The sequence below is a fragment of the Dermacentor andersoni genome, chromosome 6, assembly GCF_023375885.2.
Source record: "Dermacentor andersoni chromosome 6, qqDerAnde1_hic_scaffold, whole genome shotgun sequence".
Classification (NCBI taxonomy): Eukaryota; Metazoa; Arthropoda; class Arachnida; order Ixodida; family Ixodidae; genus Dermacentor; species Dermacentor andersoni.
Genome location: NC_092819.1, coordinates 74,939,010 through 74,965,840, shown reverse-complemented (window position 1 = coordinate 74,965,840; position 26,831 = coordinate 74,939,010). Strand labels below are relative to the sequence as shown.

General features: G+C 47.2%; 1 protein-coding gene across 1 annotated transcript; it reads left to right on the top strand.

Annotated features, from left to right (window-relative positions):
• The first annotated feature begins 309 nt into the window (after window positions 1–309).
• LOC126522386 (uncharacterized) lies at window positions 310–26,831 on the top strand. Its single transcript, XM_050171123.3, has 7 exons — window positions 310–470; window positions 16,966–17,040; window positions 18,868–19,332; window positions 21,614–21,910; window positions 22,648–22,958; window positions 24,030–24,257; window positions 26,574–26,831. Exons 1-7 carry the CDS (start codon window positions 456–458, stop codon window positions 26,692–26,694), a joined length of 1,512 nt encoding a protein of 503 aa, XP_050027080.1. The 5' UTR covers window positions 310–455; the 3' UTR covers window positions 26,695–26,831.

Here is a 26,831-nt window from a genome sequence, read left to right as displayed (position 1 = left end):
AGCAGAGCTTCCGACTGCCATTAGCGCCGAGGAAACGCCCGAACTTGAGAAAGCGTACACGCGGGGGCGGGGGGAATTCGTCCCGACAGAAAAATCGTCGTCACTGCGATGACACGACGGGAGTTGCGGCCGAGCGAGGGTGGTGGTGCACTCGCACAGGCAGGCAGGATTCGGTGGTTTCCGACCCCCCTTCCCCTACTCTCTACCTTTTGCTACCGAAGGCCACTCTCGTATAAGGAGCGTGAGTGCGCGGCGGGGGGGACGCCCGCGCTCTCGACGCCGACTCAGGAGCGTGTTGGCGTGTCCAAAGGCGTCGGGGCGGCCGTGGGGACAAGAGACACTCCTCCGACTGCCTCACTCGAGTCCACGGCAGCGCGCACGTTCGGCGCGCACAGGATTTCAGAAAGCGCGCGGGGCTCGATCGGCGAACGGCGACGAGCAGCGACGGCCGCACCATGCGAGAGAACAGGGTGAGTGCTAATTCCACGACGCCGGCACTATACAGTGCGTCGCGACGCTGGTCCTATACATACACTTCGAGGAATGTTCTCGTGGGATGTACCCTGCACGTTGCGATGCACGTCATCTCCACTAATTTTCGATGTTACCTCAGAAACGATTACATAAAATGTTAATCCCAAGTATTGTCACGTTGTTGTGATGGTGAAGAATAAGACGCTGCCAAGAAATAGGGGGTCAGGACTCTCTAGGAAAGACAATTTTAATTTAGGACTTCAATGTCTTTTTTTGCAAATATTGCCGAAAATCAGTGGGTTCCCAAAAGGACAGAAACACGAAGCTTACAAATCCGTAACTCGAATAAATCGCAGTTCCGTAAACTGCATCTGTTAACCACCTAAAGAGGTCAAATTTGACATATCAATTTACAACGTGCGCGAAAGTGTTATAATGTTTAAGGGAGTTTTGCAAAAGTCCTACTCACAAATTAGTAGCGGTATATTTCGGAGCAGCATACAATATATCAGTTTTGTGCACTTTAGGTGCAATAATAGGTCGCGACTATAAAATGCGGATACCACCTTTTACTTCAGATTTACCAAGCTTTAAACTTCCATGCTTGAGCTTTTTCAAGTAGTGCAATTTCCAAGACTTTCTTTCAAGAACTGATCGCATCAAATTGAATATTCATTTAATACACCCACTAGATTCTGATCTTTTTCAGTTCAACGAATCTGATTAGAATAGCACGTGCAGTGGTTTCTCCGATTCCTCCCTTCCCACGTGTTTAGACAGAAGCTCCCGAGCTAACGCCGCACATCTAGAACTGGTTTCGTTGTTCCATCTTGTCTTTCTTTCTTTCTTTCTTTCTTTCTTTCTTTCTTTCTTTCTTTCTTTCCTTTTCTTTTTTTCTTCTTCTTCTTCCTCTTCTTTTCTTTTCTTTTTTTTTTTTTTTTTTTGCAATGGCAATCACATGAAGGCTCGAGGTGAGCACGCGCCCTCGGCTTTGCTGTCGTCATGCTGTCACGATATCGTCGCGCGCGCGCGCGGTCCTAATGCAGAGTGTTAGGTCTCCAGAGACCCGAGAGACGCACGGTACTTAATGTGTTAACGCTGCAAAAACGAGGAAGTCCTCGTGCTCCGCCCAATCGACTCTGCCACACAGCCAAGACAGCGTTGTGCCGCCCACTGCTGTAATGAGCGTTTGACGCCCAAACACCGATGATCTTACTCAACAGAACGGACAGCACACGCTTCAAGCTGCAAACGCTGACGATTTCTCTTCCTCATTCCTATCCTATCCTTCTCTTCCTTCTTATCTCATGCAACGTCGAGGTGGGACGACTGCAGCGCCGGCGGCGGTCGGCGCTCCTCATCGCGCCAGCATTGTGAGACGCCTGATAGCTGCCAGGGCGCTGTCTCTGCTGCGCAGGAGAAGTTGACCCGCGCGCCGTGTCACCATAGGCACGTCGCCCCTCCGTATTCTGAGAACGCCGTCTGAGGAGCTCCAGCACGACGCTAAATCTTGCTATCCCTCTCAATGATTCGCCGTTCGGAAGAAACTGCATACTTTCTTTTTCCCGTTTTCCTGTGGTATAGTGGTTCTCTGGCTATGACCGTAGCAGATCACTGAGCTGGTAGATGAAATTTGAAGTTGTGGCAAGGACACCCATATAGAGCACAAAACGAGATTGCCTTTCGTGCAGTTGCGTTTTTCTTTTCAACCCTGATCTTCAGGTAGAGCATCGAATTCACTTAGGGAATCGGTGACAAAAAAGTTAGTGCAACAATACGGATAATGGGTCGTACAATGTAAGAACACATATCAAATTAAAGGTGTTCCTAATAATTGTCTCGACAGTAAAAGGAAGTACCTTGAAAATCTGAGCGTGCGGGCCGTGAGTGCATGCGCGCGACCCTCATAACGTGTCTCTTCTTCAAACGCTTGGGTCGTAATGGTGCTGCTTCCATTCATCCGCATGGTCAGCCTCTTTTCACGTCCGCTGCAGGACGGTCTCTCCCACCGCTCTCCAACAACCCTTGCCTCGCCGCGTCAGACTCCTATAGCTGCCAACGCCTCCCAATTTCACAACTGCACCGGATCGTCCTCTGTCATTCTCGAGTGGGTTTTCTCCTCTTGGCACCTGCCACTAATAGATCCCAGATTATCTTTTCTGCGAATAACACGACTTGACCGATTCGCCTACTTCCTCTTAAATCGTCACTAGAATATGCCCTATACCGGTGTTCTCTCTAATCCACACCATCGGTTTTTATCACTTAGCTTTACGCCTGTCATGTCCGTTTGTGTTACTTTTCCGGTGTCTGCTTGGTCCTCGGTTTCTTTTTGAGGTTTTTTTTTTTATTCTCGAAATTTTTGTTGACAGCAACTCATTTTAGGGTGCCGGTTATCACTTCCGGCGTGCGACGCGGCCATTCTTTTTGTGCATTTAGGCTTATACTGATGCGGCCAATTAATTTTAACTGTGCAGCGTATTAACCATAAATGTTACACTTTCGCGCTCAGCGGAAGTTGTTTTACACATTCATGCGGCACTATTTGTCCGTAACAAGCGTTAAAAAACTCATCTATGCAGTGCTCAGTCGCACACAGGGAGCAACAGCTTCGATGCGCCGTTAATCACATCACTGGCAAGGATCGCAACACACATTACACAATCAATACGGTGAAATACCATTATAATGCACAGTGCGTTCAATCACTGAACCAATGCGGAAATATTTGTATTCAACACGAATCTCGACAAGTAAAACGAAACACAGCGACTCACACAGTATAACAGCAAAAAGAAAACGGAAAACAAATGGAGCATATAAATCTGCTTTTGGTTCAGAACTTTCTCCGAAAACATTTCAATCGGGTTTGAAGTACTTTTTCGGAGCTGTTGATTGACTAAATTATTGATCGTGGGATTCAGAATAGCTATCAATTTTATTAGGTTCATCACGGAAAATAACATACAAAGGATTATGCAAAAGTAGGTCCGAGAGCACAAGTCTGTAGGAATCTCCTATAGCATAAAGTACGGACTAATTGCTATGAACAACAGTTTAAAAAGACAAATATTAAGGTTAATAAGTTTATAAGAAGGAAAACAGTTGCTTTTGATTCTATACCAAGTGTTTAACAGTGTTTACCGGAAGTTGGTAGAGTGTTTTAAATAGATGAAACAATGTTGGAAGGCGTTTCAACCTCCAGTTGAAGCCGAAGAAACACAAAATTGTCCTGAGCGTCTTAGGGGGGGGGGGGGGGGGGTGACAGAGGCGTAGTCACTGCAAACTACGCTACAATATATATATATATATATATATATATATATATATATATATATATAGAGAGAGAGAGAGAGAGAGAGAGATCAGGAGAAAGTAGATCAATGGTCAAGTTGTTATTTGAGAAAATGATGGCACAATGGAGGCGTTGTGGCAAACGAAAACTGAGAGGTTTATTTATGCCAACAGTGTAGAGAGTGAAACACTCTTCATCAGGGCAGTTTTAATGTTATATTATATATATATATATATATATATATATATATATATATATATATATATATATATATATATATATATATATATATATATATATATATATATATATTGTTCGGAATGTTCTCTAATGAATCTACACAGAGTGAGATGCCTTTCTGAATATGGGCCCTAGTTTAGAGGATCCTTCACATCGGAACGGAAAAATTGCTTCGTTTGGTGTCCAATGAACCAATTTTTATTATGTTTGTTGCATATACAGAAAAGATCTGCCGACAGCTGCGAACCTATTTTCAATTTCAGCATAAACATTTCTTAAAAAGTGAACAAGAAAAGGCGATATCGCGATTCTGTAAACTGCGTCCATCGGCGCAGATAAAGCGAACAAAAGTGGTTAATTATACTACCTTCTTAATTATACCAATATTTGTGAGTACGACGTTTCAAACTTACACGAACTCCTTACCACTCTCGCGAGAACTCTAAACCCGAAATTTCCCAACGAACAGACCTAAATTATAGAGTGTGCAGAACTACTATGTTTTTGTTTGGTGGAGAGTTATGTACAGTTGGACACGTTCAACATTTCTTTAACTATGTATACCGACTTTCGGTAATTTATTCAAAACAAACATTTAATAACATCGTTCTTCCACTAGTCGGTACATTTTAGCCTTCTTTCTTAAACGGCCACAAATTTTACCAAATTCGTTCAACTGCTCTCCGATGAAGCGTATGCGCGCTTCACATATATTTGAGAGAGAGACAGAAATCATGAGGGAAAGACAGGGAGGTAAACCAGGCTCTTAACCAGGCCCGGTAGGCTACCTTGCACTGGGGAAAGAAAAAAAGGGAAACTGAGATGTTAGAAGGAAGAGAGAAGTTCAGACTTTGCACTGTACACACGCAGTCGAGCGTTCATTGCCAATCACAAGCGGTCGTGGAGGCTGGTGCTTTTCAAGAACCGTAGCAGCGCTTTCGTGGCTTTATACATCGCAGACGCGCGCGGACACGGTCCCATTATCCTCTCTGCTGTGAAAGGCCTGTCCTCTAAGTGCACCAAAGCTGTCCGAAGGGCAATCCCCTCAATATTCATATGTTGGGCGGTCAATCAGGAGATGTTCTTTATCGTTTCTTCTGTGCCACGTATGTTACAGTCGGTACCGCCGGTCATTCCAAATTATGAATGTGCAAGCGTTCGTGAAAGAAACTCCTACTCGCAGGTGGCACAGTAACGTCTCTTCCCGACGGGTGAAACCAAGTAAATGTTGCAATTTCACATCTGGGTTCCTGGGACATAGGCGTCGGTTGTTGAACTCTGGTGTGTTCCATTACCAATAAGGAGATTCGGGTTGGCCCCTAGCAATCTAAAGCTTCCCCTTACCCTTATTGGTTTTTTTTTCTTTTCTCTATCTCTGTACCTCTCTCTTATCTACACGCCGTTGCAATTCTGCGGCCACGGCGTGCTGCTACTAAGCACGAGGTCGCGGGTAAGACTTCCCAACCGCGGCAGCCACAGTTCCGATACGGGCCGAATAGTGTCACCACTTGGCCGATATTACACCCGCGAAGCCGTTCTTTTTTGTCTCATGGTGGCGGCTGCCGGTTCGACCCCGACACCTGCACGCTATTTGCCGTTTTTTTCTCCCCTCTAAATTGACGCACGTATCGCGAGAGCGCTCAGTCAGGCGTTCATGCGTAACAGTGAGCTGATATTGTCACAAGCAGGCTCGTTAACCAGGGGAAGGGGGTTAGTGGGCCCCACTGATGGCGCTTCTTGCGTCAACTGGCACGGCCATTTGAGCCAGGAACCAAATGCACGCGCACTGCCCATATTCCGCCCCCCCCTCCCCCCTCCTAAGTCCTTGGGCTACCAATACGACGCTCAACAGTGGGCTGTTGGTTTTACCAGCTGGTCCTCTTTGAATGAATGAATGAATGAATGAATGAATGAATGAATGAATGAATGAATTTATTTCTCCTGTTTACAACAGAAAAGAAGCAGAAGCTAAAGGCCATGTGGCCTGACGAAGGCTTCTGCTCCCACAGCAATTCGGCACGCAGGCCGTAAGCAGCAACATGTATCATACATACGTACTGTAATCAACCGGATAGTCACGGGACAATAGTGTTTTCATGAAACAACATGTATACAAGAAATATGAGAAACCAACAGCATAATCGAAGTACGATGCATTTTGTTTGACACCAACCACAACCAGAAAACAAAAGAAACAAAAGAGTGACAATTTATATTGCGGTTCTAATCAGACGAACTCAATATTGTTCAGGATGAGAAAATTTTTGAATGATTTATTCGAATATTCTATAATTGCATCTTCAAAACCACGTAGGCGATTTAGTAGTGAAGGTGCCTGGTAACTGACTAGTTGTTTTCCGTAATTGGTTCTTATTTTTGGTGTTCTCATGTTATGTTGTCGAAGGCTGTAATGCGGATTGGTGGGTACATTCGAGATGTACGGCGATTTGTTTTGTTTAATGTATTGCAGCAACCTGTAATAATACACCTGGTTTGCCTTTAACATAGAATGTTTCATAAAATGTGGTGTGGTTCTAAAGTTTTGTACAGGGCCATAGTATCCCTCGAATGCGCTTAGGACTCTTTTTTGTAGCACTATCAATTTATTATAATTTTTTTGCGAAGTAGTGCCCCAAATTAAAGTACAGTAGGTTAATCTAGAATAAAGGAGTGCGTAGTATAAAGAACTTTTCAACCATGGAGGAACCAGGGTACTCAGTCTGTATAAGCAACCAACGGTTCTGCTTAGTTCGATAGCGAGTTTGTCGATGTGCATGTTCCAGGCCAAATCTTCTTGGAACCACACTCCTAGAAATTTTTGACATTTTACCTGTTCTATCAGCCCATCTTCAAAAAGAATAGCCGCGTTGCAGTTACGCGGTTTATTAATAGGAGCAAATGTCATATATTTTGTTTTTGAGGAATTCATTTGTAGCTTATTAGGTTGTAACCAGCAAGAGAGTTGCTTCAGATAATTGTTAACTTTTGACTCGAGCTCTACTATAGTAGCAGCTTTAAAGAATATGTTAGTATCATCTGCATACATAACTAATTCCGGAGAGTCGGGGATGTCACACAGATCATTAATATATATTATAAATAGAAGAGGTCCAAGTATTGATCCTTGTGGAACACACGTTACGATTTCCGCGTAAGATGAAACATCATTATTTATACTGATATATTGATAGCGATTGGTTAAATAATGTCGTATAAGTTCCAATACGATACCTCGCACACCGCACTGTTCCAATTAGCTAATTAATAAACTGTGGCATACTGAATCAAAGGCTTTCCTGAAGTCTACAAATAAACCTAATGTGTACATTCTATTTTCAATATTTGTTATTATTTTATGTTTGATATTAAGAAGAGCTGCTTCACAAGATTTATTTTTTTGGAATCCATACTGCATGTCACTAATTACACTATATTTACTGAAAAATTGTTGTAGTTTGACATTCAGGGCACTCTGGAACGCCTTTGACAGAACAGGTAAGACAGATATCGGCCGGAAGTTTGTCATGAAATGTTTATCACCTCCTTTGTAAATAGGGCATACACGTGCTATTTTTAGACAATCAGGAAATGTACCGCTTTCAAACATTCTGTTTATGATGTGAACGAAGACAATGTCAATGAAAAAAGAATGTCAATTGGTGCCGAATTTTGTAATGGCTTTCAATAAATTTCAGTCGCATACGCAAAGTTTGTGCTCGATGTATCGCCACGTTATTTTTGTTTTAATTTGGTGTTTTTGCGTGCAGTACCTATTGGCCAAACGGGTAACGTCCGTTTAAGCAGTGGCGTATACGTATAAAAATCCCCCCTTTGAGTTCGATGTATCAATTCTCGACTCATACCACGCTTCTGCGCTTCACATTTTAGCGAATAGAATCTTTTAATAGTCCTTTAACATTGTATGATGATAGCGACAATACATTTATTTAAATGAGATGGGCGCTTGTTGAATTGAGGGAAGAGCGAGGAGGTGTGGAAATTAGGCACGTCGCACTACCTAGTGTGTCGCACGCGAAGTTGCACAGTGGAAATATGCCTTTTTTTAATGACCCCTTATGGGAAAATGTAACGTTCATAGGCGAATGCTCCTAATTAATAGTGCTTCTTTGTGGCCTCTTCCAGTTCGTTAGAACTGCTGAAGATTCTTCTATAAGGTCGCAAAGGTGTAACAGCACGTGTGATTCACATATCAGCACATTATGTACACGGGAGTACTAATAAACATGTCAATGTGTCGATGTCAAAGCAAAAGATGATACAAATTATATGCAGAGATGCCTTTTTTTTTCATGGGCGCCTCAATATTGCGTAGGCATTGGTGCCGTCTATGGGCAGTGGGTATGCTGGCTTGGGCGAGAACTCCGTGTTGTATGCCCAGGTGGCAGGGTCTGTATTCCAAGTACACATTTCGAGGCGTCACTGTATACGCTGTAGTGACGTGCTCACTCGCGGAGTCGGTCGCTCACTGCGACTCTGAGAGAGAGAGAGAGAGAGAAAGCAAGGACAGGAAAGGCAGGGAGGTCAACCAGAAGAGCATCCGGTTTGCTACCCTACACTGGGGGTGGGGGAAAGGGGAATAGAAAGAGGAAAAAAGGGGAGAGAGTGAGCACTGAGTGCGTGTGGGCGGGACACTATGCACAGGGACACTATAAACGGTCTCTTAAACCGGTGCACCTCAAGTATTGCACTAATGCACGATTCGCTTTTCGTGCCAGTGCGACTCTGACATTGGAATTAGACATAAGGGGGTAAACGGTTCTCCGAGACGAACTGAAGTGGTTTAAGTCGACATGGCAGGAGTTTCTGCGGGCCTTGAGGCGGACGGAGCACCCAGCGCGATATGGGCACGCGTGTTAATCTGAGCCTACAAATCAGCCTCGGAGATCAGTTGTGCATTCCTGGAAAATGTATATCCCGAATGTGACCTCCCTGCAGCATTCTCACTGTGATTCTACGTTACGGTTTCGCAGCAATAAGTAGTTGCGAAACACATGGCGATCTTATCGGTGTGGGTACCATTCTGTGCGGAATGAGTTGTGCCGTTTACTTTGAAGAGTGTTCAAACTGTTCATGTCTAGATACATTGCGCCACTATCTCGTTTGTTGAGCAAGGTTTACGCCCGTGAATGAAATAATTTTGGTTAGTAATAGGGGCATTCTGTAAAGTGCTCCTGAATCATACTTGTCGCGTGGTCGAGCGACCGGCTGCAGACTGCGCGAGCGTTCGAAGCAGTAGATGCTGTGTTATAGATCTATTTGTTCTATATAGCTCATAGCACAAGCATGTGGCATGACTATCGAGGGTATGTAGTTGCGTTATCCAGTTTATTTTTTTTTAGGAATAGAATTAAAACTTTAATTTCTTTTCGGCCTTGTTCGTTCCGTTCTCTACGACGCACTCACCCGTTTTACGGAAACTGTGTCCTCACAAATAGCCGTCGGATTATTTTGATACAATCCCCTTTGAACATTACTGCTTTGCAGGAAAAAAAAAAGGCAATGCCATAGCGCAAGACGTATTCGCATCATTGTGGACACCAAACGCAGCGATCGCTTTGTTTAGCCACACCATCGACTGATTAAGGAGGCTAACGTAGACGTAGCATAGTGAGCTTAAATATACTAGACTTGAAATACGTGAGAACGGTGCCGGTGAGTCACGCGAATGTTTCATAACAATTGTTGCTCAGATGTTTCGGGATTTTATTAGTTTCGCCGTATATATACGAGCGCTCTCGTGCTTTAGTTCCCACGCCAATCGATCAGATAGTGAGAATATTTTCTCATTCACGCTGGCATTTTACAGACGCTGGTTTTCTTCGTCGAGCGGAAACCAATACCGCCAAAATAGTTCACGACGCATACACACACCGCGGGTGATGACGCACATCACATGTTGGCGCAGTCAAGAGAAATTTCCGCATACTGCGTGTAGTTCCTGCTGCACCGAAAGGCTGTTCGACGGCCTCGCATGAACTAACACATCACGCAAATTTCACGGAGAACAAGAGAGAGCGAGAGAGAGAAGAGCGGAAAGGCAGGGAGGTCAACCAGACGAGCTCTCGGTTTGCTACCCTACATTGGGGGTAAGGCAAAGGGGAAATAGAAAGAGGAAAAGGGGGAGAGAGTGAGCGCACGGAGAACAAGCTAAACCATCTACAAATCGTTCCGCAGCACGCGACGGCAACGCATTCAAGCAGCGCAGCGCCGGCTCGTACAAGCCAGAGAGGAGGAGAGGCTCGCTGCGCTCTTTCGTCCTCGCCCTATGACACACACACACACACACACATATATATATATATATATATATATATACATACGCTTGACTTTAAACGCATCCCCTCCTTCCCTTGCCCTGTGTTGAGCTCTCGTATTCGGCAGCACCAGCATCACGCTTATCGGGACAAGCATCACGCAACCGTCGATTACGTGACGAGAACAGCGAAGTAACACACATTGGGCAGTCACGAATAGCAGCATCGGAGTGTCCGGAGTTACTTAGAGAGGACCAATGCAGCGTGTGGAAGCGTCCATTTGGTCACCTACCACGGGGCCGCTGGCAAGGTCGTCCGGCGGTCGTGGCCCGGTTACATGGAAGGAAAGCGGGCGAAACGCACCTACAAGTGGGAGGCCGCCGCTAAGCACTTTTCGTTATTTCGTGCCCGCCTCTCGATTCTGAAGTCAGTTGCCTGGCCTCGGTGTGCGCTTTCACATTGGCCCTGTTCCGCCAAGTTGCCTGAGAAGGACGTCGGAAGCGTGACCTTGTTTGTGTTGCGGCAGATTTTGTTTGCACGGGCAGAAGGAACGCGCGTTAACGAGCAATCGCCATCTTGGCAATCGGGTAGCCATCGCCTCCTCTGTTGGGCAGGAAAAGAGAAAGGGAGAACTGATCCGGTCTATGCGTAGGTAGATGCGCAATCACGTTGTACGAAAAAGAAAAACAGGAAAATAAGCCTCAGACTTCCAAATATTATTATTATGTGCGAAAGTAAACCAAAGATTTGAAGGTAGGCTGGCAAATTCCGCCCGGTGGTACACAACACCCCCCCTCCCATAGGGAAGTAAACAAAGGGGAATAGGAAGAGAAACGCGGAAGAGGCGAAGTCAAACAGCGCGGGTCATAACTGCAACTCAAAACGCACGTGGAGATCATACTTGGATGTATCGTGAAATAAATAGGGCGAGAGAAGCAGGACGAGTGGGTAACTTAATAGAGGGAAGCAGCAGGACGTTTACCTGTGGGTAACTTAACTCTGACGAAGGTCAGGTACACGCAGGTCAAACAGCTGCAACTCTTGTTTTATCGAAACTATCCCGAAACAAATTACATGACAATTAGCCGCTAAGTCGACTCTAACGATGCGCCGAGTTTCATATACCTTTCTCATTTACGTAGTTGACATTGAAGTTGTAAATAATCTGAAATCGCCGTCTGCCATGCGGCGGCGCTTGCACACGTCAGTACTTCATAAAAGAATAACAAGGAAGCACTCCACAGTCATAAGATGTATTCGTTTTCTGTGTCTTTCAATAATAAGAATAATAATAATAATAATAATAAAAATTTGGAGGACGCTTAAGCTTCGCCTTCAAGAGTGGACGCGATAGCGTTATCGCACCCCGTTCGTACCGCCCACTCATTCGCTTGGCATGCTCTTGACTAGACGAAGGGAAGAAGCGGGCGAGTGGCACGCCACCTGTCGGGGCAGCACCGTACATTGCGAGGAAGGGGTTCTTCACAAGATGGCTCTGCGTGTGCGCCAAGCGCAGAAGAAATGTAGCGGAAACGTACTTCGCTACTCGTTTAACTGCGACTTCTGTAATTTACACGCTCATAATTACCGATATACACCGCCGTATAACTTTCTACGGCACGTTTCTAAGGCAACACCGCATTCACTAGAGGCGCTTTGGTCGCGATTTGAACCACCGAACTCATGGCTCAGTGGTAGCGTCTCCGTCTCACACTCCGGAGACCATGGTTCCATTCCCACCCAGCCCATCTTGCAAGTTGTTTTTATTCATGAATTGCCTTCTAAGATTTTCTCGCTCACGGCTAACGCCGCCGACGCCAACGACACTGGCTTTTCTGTGACGTGAGCTCCTAAACGCTGTTGCGTTAAAATTGGCAGTGGCTTAGCTCGGCTATGTCAGGATATACGTAGCGAAAGCTAAGGCATAGCATGATTAGCCTTGGTTAATCTTGATTGCAAGTCCAGGTTAGTTTGGTTGTCTAGCTATGTTGCGGCGTTTAGCCGTGGCCGTGCTCGCCGTGGCCGTGCTCCGAGGAGGCACATAACGTCACACCGCGTTCCTCATCGTTGCGCTCGCCTCCGCTCGCTTCGCCAGCTGCGTCACATGCCTGATAACATGTCGGAGGATTGAAAAGGAGAACTCGAGTGCGCCGCAACCAGAGTTGAGGCGGCAGTATGGACGGCGACAATTCTTATAAACAGGAGGAGGTCTGGAATCGGCATCGGAACGAGATGAAGAGGAAACGAATCGCCCAGGAAACAGACGAACAGCGCGCCGAACGACTGGCTAAACGCCGCAACATAGCTAGACAACCAGACTAACCTGGACTTGCAATCAAGATTAACCAAGGCTAACCATACTATGCCTTAGCTTTCGCTACGTATATCCTGGCATAGCCGAGCTAAGCCACTGCCAATTTTTTATGTAGGCTCAGTATTGAATGAAACACGTTTTAATCCTTATAAACGAACGCACTGTACTATACGACTGCTAATGTATTGTTTTGGATCAGTTTTATTTTTGCCGTTCGTTTCGGTTTCTTTTTATTTGCACCCCTTCGCGAGGAGCCTCACGTGCGTGCTCGCGCGAGCGAACGCTGTTGGCGCACAGCGAAGCGTGAACGGAACGCGCGGAGTGATAACTTTACTTGACCGAACGTAGCCTCCACAGCGTTGACTACCATGTACGGAACGGAGTATAGTTCGAGACCAACGCTAAACCTTGCTTTTGCCGTCAATGCTTCACTGCTCTGGAACTACACGTTTGTTTCCTTCGCAATGCAGTTATTGATGAATTTAAACTTAAAAGATATTTTCTGAACGTGTCACCCGAAGAGAAAACTTCTTTGCGCGGTTCATTAGCCATTAGTTTGCATTCTCTTTTTGTTTCTCCCATCATGTATTACCGGATCCACATTGGAGGTCATTCAATATAAGCTATTGCGGTAATTTATTCATGGAATTATCAGCCTTTTCTTCCCATCTTTTGCCCATGTACGAAAAAGTATGTTGCTATGTCGTGACAATACTCCTTTGAGGATTGGTGAAAGAGAAATATTTGTTTAATCGCGCAAGAAAATGAGAACTGGCAGTGTCGCCCGCAGGGCGAATTACTGAGAACGACAGCAAGGTTTAACAATGGACTGTAAATCCGCGGACGGTGTTCTGACCGCACGCGGGGGGCGATTATACGCAGGTGCGTCGAAAGTTCTGGCACGCTTCAACGCCTTCTTTTAACACGTCGCGCAGGGTCTGTAATGACGTTGCACAGGTTCCACTGCACTGCCCATGAAGTGCGGAGCCAGGGAAATTATAGCACTTTGGGATAGTCGGCGAGCACTAACGGTTTCTCTTTTCCTTTTTAAGAGTGTGAGACGGTTCACGGCAGTAGGCATTGCGCTGTGAATGAAATGTCTCGTGACTTTTGCTTGCGCGATGCAATTCTCAAACATTCTGAGGAATATGTCAGTTTAGAAGACAACACCTTGTTTGAGAAACTTAAGCGGTTGAATAGTACATATATATATATATATACAAACGACATGGATACACGTATATAGCATACAGATACATAAATATATACGGGACATCGCGGCGACGGCGGAAATTCGCCTGGAGTGTCCGTATAATTGCTACAGCAATAAAACAAGAAGCACATCATGGCTTTATACCACATCGTAGTTGTCCAACAGTAAGGTTGAGGCCCATGGTCAGTGACCTGTTGAGCGGGAAAGTTGGGGAAAAGGAGGGAAACAAAAAGAAGAGAGAGAGAGATGTACCTGGCTTATGAATATCAGTCCTGTAATATTTTTTTAACATGGGTCTCGTTACAAAGTTGTATCTTTTAAAAAGATCGACCGCGTGCTTAAAAACATTTGACGCCATCGGTGTCGGGAAGTTGTCTTCTAGGTTTCTTTCTTTCTTTTTCGGACATTGAAGAAAGCCGGAGAAGACGAAAACAAAACGCAAAGAAAACAAAGAAAACCTAATTCTATGGAAGGCCGGCTTACTACGGGCGCCCAGCCATTTGTCAGAAATGTCTGATAGTTAATCATCCGCTTCTTAGTCATTTGCAGGCCACACCTATCAGTCTCGCTGTACACGAGCATTTGGACGTGGGGATTCACAGTACGGTGATGCTTATAGACACAGCTGACTCATTATGAATTGTTTCAAAGATTATTATTATTATTATTATTATTATTAACATTATTATTAGTAGTAGCAGCAGCAGTAGTAGTAGTAGTAGTTGTAGTAGTAGTAGTAGTATTGTTGTTGAAGTCATGCATGATCTCGTACGCAAAAGAATACGGCCAGAAGTATCTCCGAACCAGGAGTATTGGAAGCGATTCGCGACAGAAGCCGCATTCGCGCGCGTCGTCGTTTGCGTGTGGACCCCACGCTCTACAGCCGTGGGCGAAAAGGCTGCACTCGAGAGAGAGAGAGAGAGAGAGAGAGAGAGAGAGAATAACCGGCTGCCACCGCCGCTGTCTCCAGTCGGAGACCCCGGCCGACTTCAATCCGTCTCGTTCTTACCCGCGCGCGACGTTTTCTCCGCCACTCTCGCCAACTCACGCGTCCCGCCGCCGCAGCGTCGCCAGCGACGACGTCACTCGCATCCGGCCCAGATTAACGATTCACGAACCCCCACACAGACCCGCGTACGCACCCGCTAGCGCACGCACTGAGGACGCGAAGCCGCACGGCACTACAGCACGAGTTCGCCCACGACGCAGAGCGTAGTCGGGGGTGGTCACACTTTGCCGCTGAGGCCGCCGTTCGCGTTGCCGTAAGCCGCGCTGCGTCGTTTTATCGCAGCCCCACGATCGCGACGCCTTTAGAGCCCGCTGGTGCGTCCTTGAAAAACGTGACGAGGTTGTACAGATAGAGGGTGCGGCCGAGGGAGAAAGGAGAGAGAGCTTTAAATAGCTCGCATCCTATAAAGAAGCACGAGGGCGGAATAGAGGGACCCCCGAAAATGCCGTTGCGGGAGAGGACGCAACGATGATGACGCTGAGACCCCACGCGACACGAGTACGCACCCTATGTATCGCTGCCCGTGGGCAACGACGCTCAAGGTTTCCATTCATTCACGCCTTCTTTTATACGGCGTGAATAGTGTTACTTGAGTTGGGTTCATAGAAAGAGATATGCATAGGCACGTGTCCTACCTGTACAAGTATGTAAGCTGCACCAGCGGCCGTTCTTTGCATGGTTGAGGATAAGCCTAGGGACAGCGATTTGAAGATTACGCGACGGCGAACGAGAAATTAAAGTTCGCGTTCTCAGCCGGAAAGTTTTGATCGTGGTGAGAAAGAATGAATGCCGGAGTTCACATCGGTTTGGCACGTAAGTCGTTGAAGTGCGCGTAGGAGAGCGTTTGAATACGCATCGGCGTGACGCAGTGCGCAGACACACTTCCTAGTATCAATAGCAACCGCACGCTACTGTGATATTCCAAGACCTAAAAGCCACCTAATTCTACTGCACTACTGCATAGCAGTGCCAAAGTGAAAGAAAGTCGCAGTTTCACCCGAAAGGCGAAGCGTCGATTGCAATAGCAAATTAGTAGACAGTCATAATAATTAAGCATATTCGTTTTATCGGCTGTATGAACTTGTAAACACTCGCGTACTAACTAAATTAGCAAGCATGGTGTCAGCGCGCACAGCAATCATGAACACATAACACTCGATGACTGCGGATCCACACTCGCTGTGAAAACGCTGGCGTGAGGAAACGTGTCAGCAGCAGCGAGCGAAACCTTCGTGCTGCCTATCGCTTGAACGCAAGCTGAGCGCCGAGAACACAGCGCACGCAAAGCTACGAGCCGTCGACGCCCCTAGACTCTGCCCCAAAGCAGATCGCTTTCTAGATAAATCCCGCGTGGCCGCGCCATACGCAGTTGCTGCCGAAGTACAAAGCCCCCCCCCCTCACCCTAATTTATCAGGGCCCCCGGTTCCTTAAGCGCGACTGAAGACGACGGGCTTCCTCCCCACTTTCCTCCCTAGCGCGCGCGAGACTGAGCTGCAATCGTCGACTTATACCCTATCACGCTTTCGCTTCGCGCAGTATCATACGGCGCGCCGCGACGCTGTTATCGCCCTTGCGCTTTATGCGGGACGTCACGGCAATGGCGACGGTAAAAACGCGCTTGCAGTGTCCATATACTTGCTATCGCGATAAACAGTGCACGTGTGTGAAATGCAGGAAGCCGGTCCCTTCTTGCTAACGTAATGCTAACGTATTTCTCTCGCATTTACCGTTAAATCGTCACTGAATTTTTCTTTATTCATTCATCCTCATTTATTTCTCATCTCGTTGTTCTTCTAAACGGTATGGTCGAGACGAAACTCTACGACGACACGAGATACAAAATAGGAGGCCTACACACACTTACGACGTATGCGTCGTGCTCGTTCGGCTTACACTGATAACTTCTTCCAGCAGCTATCGCGTACGAAAATAAAAGATATATATGAGTATGATTATAACATAATTTGGGCGCCTCCGCTTTCCGCAACCAAATTATTACGTCCGCGCTGACAAATTCGTCCGATAAGTAACTGCGTACGTACAACACGTGTATTGCAAAGCAAGCCAGCGCATTGCCAGCGAAGGACACCAAACATTGACGCAAGCATTTTGGGGCTGCAACGAGCTTTCGTTTTCTATTGCAGCTGATCCTCGTGGCCGCTTTCCTGCTGCTGCAAAGCGGTCTGGAGCCGGCGACTGCCCAGAACCATGAGAGCACGGTGAGTGGTTATACTGACTCCAACGCTTCCAAGCCAATTCCCGCACGCCCATCACCCGCTGACGCCCAATCACAAACAGGCTGCACTTTGCGCGGACGTTCAATTGCCTTAAATTTCGTTAGGTCGTATTAGGTGAGAGACATTCGGAGTGTGCCCGTGAATACTATATCGCAGATCTTTCTCAGTCACGAGTTTTTAAAAAATGCGAAATTTCAGAATAGCCGACGGGGCATTGTGTTTGCGCTGCATTGCAGTAGGTAAATTACAGAGTTAATCCCATCACCTCCGCTCACACTTTCGAGAGCCTGTTACCACGCTTATTCTCTACCTCACGTAAAGAAAGAAAAACGTCATTTCCACAATCTCCTGCACTCTAACAACATTGCGATTCTGGCAGGGAACTGTATTTACCGTCGGCGAAAATGCCTGAACGGTGATTTTAACTTCAAATCATCTTTTGGGCGAGTATATGACTACTGGAATGGGGTGAAAAGTTGGGCGAGTTTGTATATACCCTCATATTGTATAAGAACAGCTCAAAAAAAGGCAGAGAAGGCCACGCGGGCAAGCGCTGTCCCTCAGTATTTTGCTGTACTGGATATACTGGAAACGCATGTACTGTTCGTAACGAAATATGCACGCAGTGATCTGCGACAAGCATCCTAGCCGCTTCTGTAGCAGAAGGGTGCCGGTCACAGACGCTCGCATGCATTCGCAGGTGACACATAACTTGATGAGTATAACTTCACGAATATACACTTCTTGTCTAACACCAGCGTAGGAGACTCGCCCCCATTATGTTCGTATTTATTTGGGACCATCTGTATCCACCCAAATTTTGTCTATAGCGATCGTATGGGAAGCGTTATGACGACATGCTGCTTGTTCAGGACTGCACGTAGTGGGACCTTGATAATTATGTACCTAAATTTGATTTGCCTAATCGGTAATAAATTAGTGAGCAATCGAGTTTAGAGACTAATGCAATATATATATATATATATATATATATATATATATAGAGAGAGAGAGAGAGAGAGACAGATTCTGGAGAAAGAGCGCCTATTTTCTACAACCCTTTAGGGAGCACGGATCAGAACCTTCTAAAGCATTTGTGATTAGAAAACTACTTTTGCTGCGGCGCTGAGTACAGTGTCGCAATCAACAGAGTATAGATACAAAGGGAGAGAGAGAGAAATGAGCACTATTAGCCGCCAACTAAGTGCACGAATTTCGTTTTCCCAGCTGTGGAATTCAACAGCGTTATCTAACCAAGCAAAATGTGAAGGTTGCGATATCTAAGTAAATGGCAATACGAAGCTATCTATCCGGTGATCAACAAAAAATCACACGCATTGGTCGGCGCTATACCGAGATATCCCGTTCCAAACCCTACATATAACGTAGGTGCGAGAAGGAACATTGTACCGGGCAGCTTTATCCCGTTCGACGAGAGTGCGTTCTAAGCTGACGGAGGATATGCTTCCGTAAAGAATTTGCTACTGACTTCTAGCGCAGGCCTTGTTACAACCCATACGCTGAAAGCTCACACGGCGGTGGGAATCGATTAGACGTATCGCTTAGACGTACCGGGAAAAGTCACGCCTGCACCGAGCAAGAAGTGCCACTAACTGCCCCACTCCCTCTTGCCCCACGATACCCGCACTAGATCGCCCTGCCGCCTGTAACCAGCACCCAAACCCCTCCCCACTGTAATCCCTAACCGTCCACTACTGAAAAATGAATAGCAATGCGAAAGAGCAGACGACACCAGGCGCGTGGTCTCTTCCCTCTCTCTCCCCTGCGTCGTTGCGTGCGTCGCACCAGCCCGGACAGTTCCTGACCGAGAAGGCGTCCATGCCCTACCAGTTCTCGTACTTCGCCGGCGGACACGACGGCAGCCACTCGCGCCACGAGACGCGCGACGCCAACGGCCGCGTCTCGGGACACTACACGCTGGCCACGGACGAAGGCTCCCAAAGGGTCGTCTGCTACGTGGCCGACGAGAACGGGTTCCGCGCCTGGGTCGACACCAACGAGCCGGGCACCGACAACCAGGACCCCGCCGATGTCAGCGTCCGCTCCACGGCGCCCGGCACGGCGGGAGTGCCGCGCGGACCAATCAGGGGCGTCTGCGGCAGCCCCCCGCCCCCGGCGGGTCCTCCGGCCCAGACCCAGATCCTGGTGACGTCTCCGCCTGTCGTCATACCGCCTCCGGTGCGCAAGCCGGCCTACGTGCCACCGCCGGCCGTGCATCATCAGGAGGTCATCGTGCCTCCTCCGGTTGTCAAGGTGAGAGATCCAGACGACAGTCTATTCATTCGTCGATGCGTTAGCATTAGGAGTGTCAAAGTGGAATAAAGTGGGGGAAGCCAATCACGTGGTAGAGGTAGAGAGGGTATGGGAGAGCTTAGAAGAGCTTGTATGTGTGTATGAGTATGTCTGTATGCATACGTATGTCTGAAGATATATATGCTTCGGGCCACCGTCATTTGCACTTCGCCCCTCCATGCAAGAAGCAGGCCGTGTATCGTGTGAGCTCCTGAACAACACTTTGCAATGTGGTGAACGCGGTTTAAATCATGGATCCAAGATCTCAAAGAGGTGCAACGTAATGATAACGCATTTCTCTCGCATTTACCGCCAAATTGTAGCAATTTATTTATTTATTTATTTATTTATTTATTTATTTACTTATTCGAAGAATACTTTCATTGCATTTTCGGCGTTACGGAGAGAAAAGTGATACGTGAATGATACAGACAAGGAGGGGATGTTTCCATCCGGGTAGAAACCTTCGAGAAGAAGGAACGATAGTATGAGTTCGCGTGGTAGCTGGAAACTTGATTGAAAATGACTACTAATACTCAAAGAGATGTTCGAAGGTGCGACAAATACAGTGGATGTTGCTCGTGATTATTTCATATCCTGCGAAAGAGGCAATGGAGATAGGCGAGGGGTAGACATGTGGGATAGAGAACAGAAGAGATGGAAACACTTCAGTGAGGAGATACTAGCAGTGCAGGAGTAATTAGCAATGATGAAATGTACAAGTACGGCCGGAACGCAAAATGAACTCATTTTGCGTTCGGTCGTACGGTGACCATGATTTCAGTTTCAAAAACTTAAAGTTCTAGTTTTAGAGTTAGAGTGTTAAGAGCAGTTGAAATTTTCTGTATAAATGCTTAGGAAGGCCTTCTTGCGACGTTTTGCGTGGTTCTTCAGCAGAATTTTAAATATCCACTGGTGATCGGAATTCCTCGATCTGACCGCGCTCGTTGCACCAATAATGTTTTCAATACAAATAACATCGTGCGGGCTGAGCCGAGCTACGTGGGGCGACCTCCGCGGCACATTTCGCGCTTCCCTTGCGCCTAGGCCTGCGGGGCCGCCTTGTAACTTCGAAGAGCCTTTGAGCAACCTTTAACAGTGGAAGCTGCCAGGGCGGCTAACTGCCGTGTGGTGGGGTGGACGTCTCGCCAGAAATTTATTTTCATTTCAGCAAGTTCTCCGCGATTCTTTTCAGCACGATGAAATTGGAGATCGGAATAAGCAACGGCGTCGAGATGGCCTCGAACACTTTGTTTAGAGCTGTTATTCTCTCTCACAATAAGCAGCGAGAATAAGCAAGTAAGAACATTAAAAAATGAAAACTCCGGTAAAGCGAGCGTGTCAGCAAATCCTCCTTTTGCAGTAACTCAATATTACTCGAAGATACAAGTGCGTGCATATAGCTTTGACATGTGGCAGATTTTCTGCGCGAGTTTCAATACTTCGCGTAACACGGCAACTGCACAAGAAGTCCTGGCAACAAACTGATTCAAAGGGCTCAATATTCTAAAGGAACGCTTTCCTTACGAGAGACATGGTCGTGCAAGACTTTGGATCAATTCTGGCTGCCAAGGCTTTCTTATTTTCCTTTACTGTGCGCCGAAACATACGAGTAGACACGCAAGAGAGCTTGAAACCCGTTCTAATCAAAATACGTCCCTCTCCACGGGAAATCTTACCCGCGACCTCGCACTAAACATCAGTGCACCAGAACCCCTGAACCACCAATGCCGGGGAGTTCTTTACACAGAACACACCCGCAATCACTAGCAGCTTTACCAGTAACTCATTGCAGTTTACAAAACGTCGCAACAAATTAGGCATGGACGGCGGAAGCAGCGTTTGTAAAGACACCTTGTGGTGGTTTCTTCAATCACAAGTCGCTAGAAAAGTTTCTGCGTTTTATGCTGTTCTCATTTATGGAAAGTGAAAGAATCACATTACGATCAGGAGTATGTTGCTGCAGACGCCTTTTCAGCATCAGCTCAGTTCGACGTATCCATTAAGAACAACAATAGCTTTATGCCCTCTAGTTCCACTCAACGTCGCAAGATGGCGCCACTAGCCGCGCAGGTCACGCCTTCGTCTCGTCTCCAGTGTCACGGTGCTTCGTAAATTGGTAACACGTATACGGACAAGCTAAAAATATCCATAGTATGCATATACTAACAGACAGTGGAGAAGGAAGTTATTGCTAACGCCAGCCTCACAGAAACCTCTCCCCCTCCCCCCATCGTCGCAGGTGTACCCTCCTCCCGTGCAGCAGGTCGTGGTGACGCCTCCGCCGCGCAGGGTGGCTTACGTTGCCCCCGAGCCCCCGACGTACGTCGAGCCGCCACCCGTGCGACCCTACGTGCGCAAGGTGGTAGTCAAGAAGCCCATCAACAGCTACCACGTGCCTCCACCCGAGCCGGTAAAGACCTACTACGTACATCCCCCGCAGCCAGCCAAGACGTACTACGTACCTCCACCGCAACCTGCCAAGACCTACTACGTTCCACCACCGTCTCCACCAAAGACCTACTACGTCCCGTCCCAGGTACGTGCTCTGTCTACTGTTTACTCAAAATATGTGACACAGAGTATAACTTATCTGCTTGGGGAACCGCGAGATTCACCGTTAACCAAAAAATGCTGCTTACGTAGGTACGTACATCGCACCTCCCTGAGGGGTAGGAGGAGAGACAAAGAAAACCACTTCAATATGGTGGTTGCTAAGCGTGGGTGAGTGGAGGGAAACGCCTCCTGGAGTGGACATAGTAATGTGTATGCCTCGCTCAAATAGGACGCACGGACTGTTCCGCGGCAGGTGGTGGTGCCATCGCTCGGCGTTTCCCGGTGGCCTCCGTCCCGAGGAGTCGCCGAGCCAAATGGTTCAACTGTCCGAAGTTCTTAGGCAAACAACGTAGAAGATAAGCCAACGCGAAACGGAAGCGCATTTTGTCGTCCACGTCGTCTTGTCCTGTCATGCGCGCTGTACGCGTAAAGCTCATTCGAATGTTCCTATAACTTCGGTGTTCTGGCGATAGATGGATGGATGGAAAACTTTATTTGGTCCTGCAAGTAGTGATAATCAACCACTAAGCGGGCCGCTCCCACGTCGGGACCGGAAAACCAAGCCGGAACCAGCGCATTCAGCACGACACCCCCGATGGTCATGCTAAGTTCGCGATAATTTTGGTCTTTGTGCGATACCGGTGGGGGTCCTTGCACATCGAATTCTCGCTTACACGTACTCTCCAGCGTTTTCTCATGATGGCGCCGATGTGTTCGCAGCCCGTGGTGGTGGAGCCTCCACGCCGGCGTCCCCCGCCGACTCGCCGCCTGTCGTACCAGCCGGCACGCGAGGAAGTGCTGCCACCTTCGCGGCCGACGTACTACGACACGCCGCCGACGCCGCCCAGGCCTGTGTCCGTGCAGGAGGTCTACGTGCCTTCGAGACCCGTGTACCGCGGCTCCTCGTGCTCGGGCTACTGCGGACCCAAGGTGACGGCGCGCGTCGAGCCGCGGCCGGAGCCTCCTTCGTACGTCAACACACGGCAGGACGTCAGCTACTCGGTCAGGAGGGGACCCTACGTTGCGCCAAGGTATCTGTCCAACCATCCTGCGACATAGGCACCGTTGTCATCAGATAGCCGACTTTTATCGGTTGCCCTTTTGGTCGTTTACCTAATTGCGATAGTAAGCTAGAGTTTGCACCTGTTGTTTAAGCGTCTTGTCGGAATTTACTCATGTGTGCATCCGACATATGTAATTAAGCAAAATTTTATTTACGATGGCTAATTGTATATTTTCTGTTTGCATTTGTTCATGTCATCTTATTTGAAGCCTCTCATGTGTCTTACGTATAATCAAGCGAGAAAACAAAAAAGGCCAAAGGAAAGGCGGTAATAGACACAAATGTTTGCATTGAAGTCGCGGTGGCAAGAGAAGTCATCTTCAGAGTATATGCTAGATGGCGCCAGATCAGCATGCCGTTGGAAAACAAAGGATTCATGACGGTGGGTAGTATCTGCGCCTTGCTATATGGCGGGAGTTTTTCATAGTGCAAGTGAAGTGGCAATGGATGAGTAAGCAGAAACGTCAGCGGGACGATGTACAAGTGAGACCTGATTTTCCCATTGTAAGTCATTTCAATCGCGCTTTATGCGGAGAGCAGAACGTTTGTTTTGAACTGTTAAGTAGACAATATGAAACTGATATCGCACATATATCCATTTTCAAGGCGATTACGCATCCAAACGGGAGCATTTATCGATCACACTGTTTGCTCCGAAAAATAATTGCTTTGAATGTTCTTATTTCCCAAAAACAATAATTCAACAATTTTTTGAGGAGAAACTGACACAATGTTCGTTGTCCGTTCTGAATTCCAGCTTCCGTCGCGATCTCTTCCAACGAGTGCTTTCTCTCTTTTTTCCTTTTATCTCTATTTATACAACATACATTGCCGTCAACCGAGTTTGCTCAATGCTTGTTGTGGTGCTTGTACCCTCTGTGCGATCGGAGAGTATAAAGCAAAATTATTTGGTTGCACCAACCATGCTCTAGAATAACAGAGACGACGTCTTCAATGTTCTACGGCAGTGCTTCCTGAACCCTGTCACCTCGAGATCCATGAAAAAAAAAAAACAATTATACGCGGTTGCCCTTCGCAGGTACGAGCCGTGGACTCAGTCGTCGTACAAGACGTACCGCACGTATAACGAGCCGCCGCAGCCGTGGCGTCCCAAGGGGGACGTCCCGATTGGCGTCTCGTACAAGATGAGCATCTCCCGGAGTCCCGGAGGCCCCTACCCGTGGCAGGACGAAGTGGTCAGCCGGCCCGGTCCTTACTACCGGCACGCGCAGCCCTCGACGCCGCCCTCGGGACCGCACTATTACAGGTATATATGGGCGATTCGTCGCTCTCTGTATCGGTACTAATTGTTGATTTGGCCAAAACAACAACCACTCCATGCCTCTGAGCGCGTTTAGCAGCACTCGCTCTTGGGCCTTGTGAATTTATGAGTGGGTGAAAAGAAAGAGAGAAGGCGGGTACGTTAACCAGGAAATCTGTTGGTTGGATATCCTACGCTGGGAGAAGGGGAACTGGGAAATATATAGAAAAAGAAGGGGAAAAAGGCAGTTAATGTGTACTGCAGACGCTTGCACATCAACCTGGCCACAAGCTCGCACAAGCCACTCTTTTTTCATAAAGCACGAAAGTTTCGTCACTGCCTCCTGGGCCGATGAGCGGCATGGACGTTGTTCCGGTAGCGTCTGGAGCTATACGGTCAGTGGACGATCGTCCGGTCGCCGCAATCCATTGGACGCTGGTTTCCTTTGCATGTCAAACCGGGAATAGTGACACAGCAGATTGTCTGCGGTCTCTTCGCAGCCGCAGACATCACACGCAGCACTGTCAACCGTTTCAATTAGTGCTGAATAAGCCTGCTCGAGAGATTTGTCTTCTCGAGAGCTTCCCGTCCGCACTAGTTCGAGAGCCACAGAGATTCTCAATGCACAGCGCTGTTAATTGGAAGACCTCTGGTGAAGCTATGATTAGCTGTTATACCGCAAGTCTGCTCATGCAGTCGCATCGGTGCTCTTGCATTCAACAAGCCGTGCACAGAAAGACTGCTGCCCAGGCGCGTTTTACAATCAAACAAAAAAGACAACAACAAAATTATAAAAGCTACTCGTGCATTGCCTCCGACGGTTTTTTGGAACCATAAGGGTGGCGAGTCAGGCTATACAAGTTTAAAGTTCATGTAAAACAGATCTTAAAGGGCTCCGGAGCACGGACAAAATTTTACAGAAAAGCAGACAGCACAGCGCTTCGCTCACAACTGAATTTTTTATTGAACATAAAGACTATATAGGTAGTCTATGTTCCGGTGCGCTTCAAGGTCTGTTCACCATTAACCACTAGGGTCTGCTTAGAGCACAGTCGAATGCGAATATATCCAACCAAAGTAAAGCGAACTACCCTCTATATCGAACACGTGAAACTTACTCAGCGGTGCTTATGTGAAATAATCCCGTCATTTAGCAAACTGGACATTGATTATATCGAACTCGGGGTCTCCGTTCGGGGCTTCGGGCTTCGCCGGACGCTTCAGGAGTCAGGACGTATCTTTCTGTGGGAGATGTAATGAGTCGCGGTTAAGTGATGCATAGTCACTTCGTAAAGTATGTTATAACTTTCTGTAGCTGTGTGATATCAGGGTGCGTTTTATTCAAATAGATATTGCGAGAACAAGCAAGATAACGAACGACGTTTGAGGAACGCGTGGTGAGTACCTATCTTACGGGCTTGACGAGTACAAGTTAACAACGCAGAATTGAGGCCTCTGGCTGGTGAAGCTTCGCCAGAAACACCGATGCATGGTACCTTGAGTCCACAAATAAAAGAACTAAGTTTAGTACTTTTTTTTGCTAATTAAACTGACAGCTGAACATAATGTGCGTCCTCTTCTCTATTATTTGTGAAGCACTGTAGAGAACCCATGTATGTCAAGACAATTGATTTGATTAGGCATAGAACACTAAATATATTTGCGTCTTACAGGGAGTGGCGGTTCTGAAAGCAAGAGAGAATGCGAAAAAGCGGGATGGGTAGCATCGCCACGATCACATTCCCGCTCTACTCTTCATAAGGTCACAAATTTTTTCAGCCTTGGTTCAGGGTTGGTCTACGAAGAAATTATGATTATATCTATTTGAAATTCAACAGCGATGAAACCTAGCAATTTTTGTGAACAGTATACCTGCACAGAAACGGCCCAAATACGCGAAAATACTATAAAATTATACTTACACAACAGTAAAAAGTTTTAACTCGTTAGTAAATTTTTCCCCATTTACGCATTACCGGGTCACGGTAGCGACATCTTAGAACGCTTTGTGCAACTACACTGCGTTCAAATAATTTTTGTGTCACGAGAGCGTTTTCGTCGACGGAAAATCATAAAAGGACTGCCACGTCAACGCCTATGTCGATCCGGTAACCTGGTATTCCAAAAACGCTACTAGATTTGCGGGCAAGTCAAACATCTAATGGTGTGGCCGCGCAAGCTTTCGGTTAAACTGGACCCTTATCGGCGCATCCAATGAATGCTCTACCATGTAGGCAACGTTCATTCGGCTCGTTTCTTTAACCCCGCTTCAAGTTAGCGCTACGACGTATCCGCTAAACTGTAACTATCTGGCACGTGCAGGCCCGCTGAGTCTGCGCCCGAGCCAGTCTACCCGTCACGATCCCAGGGAGGCTACGCCAAGAACGACCTGCAAGACGACGACGACGACACGTACGACTTCAAGAGGCCCAGCTACGGTTGAGCGCCCTCGAACTCCCGCAGTGGCCCCCGACTGGTGACTCGGCAAGGCAGGATCTCTCGCGAACCAGGCAGCTACACCTACTCTACCCTTCTTCCCTATTTCAACAGCTTTGTCAATAAAAGAAAACGCTTCTACGA

Bases quoted from the DNA above. Each gene is read 5' to 3' on its own strand.
- LOC126522386 (XM_050171123.3), top strand. The intron at 21,911-22,647 runs GTACGTGCTCTG...ATGTGTTCGCAG, and splicing joins CCTACTACGTCCCGTCCCAG to CCCGTGGTGGTGGAGCCTCC. The intron at 24,258-26,573 runs GTATATATGGGC...TGGCACGTGCAG, and splicing joins TCGGGACCGCACTATTACAG to GCCCGCTGAGTCTGCGCCCG.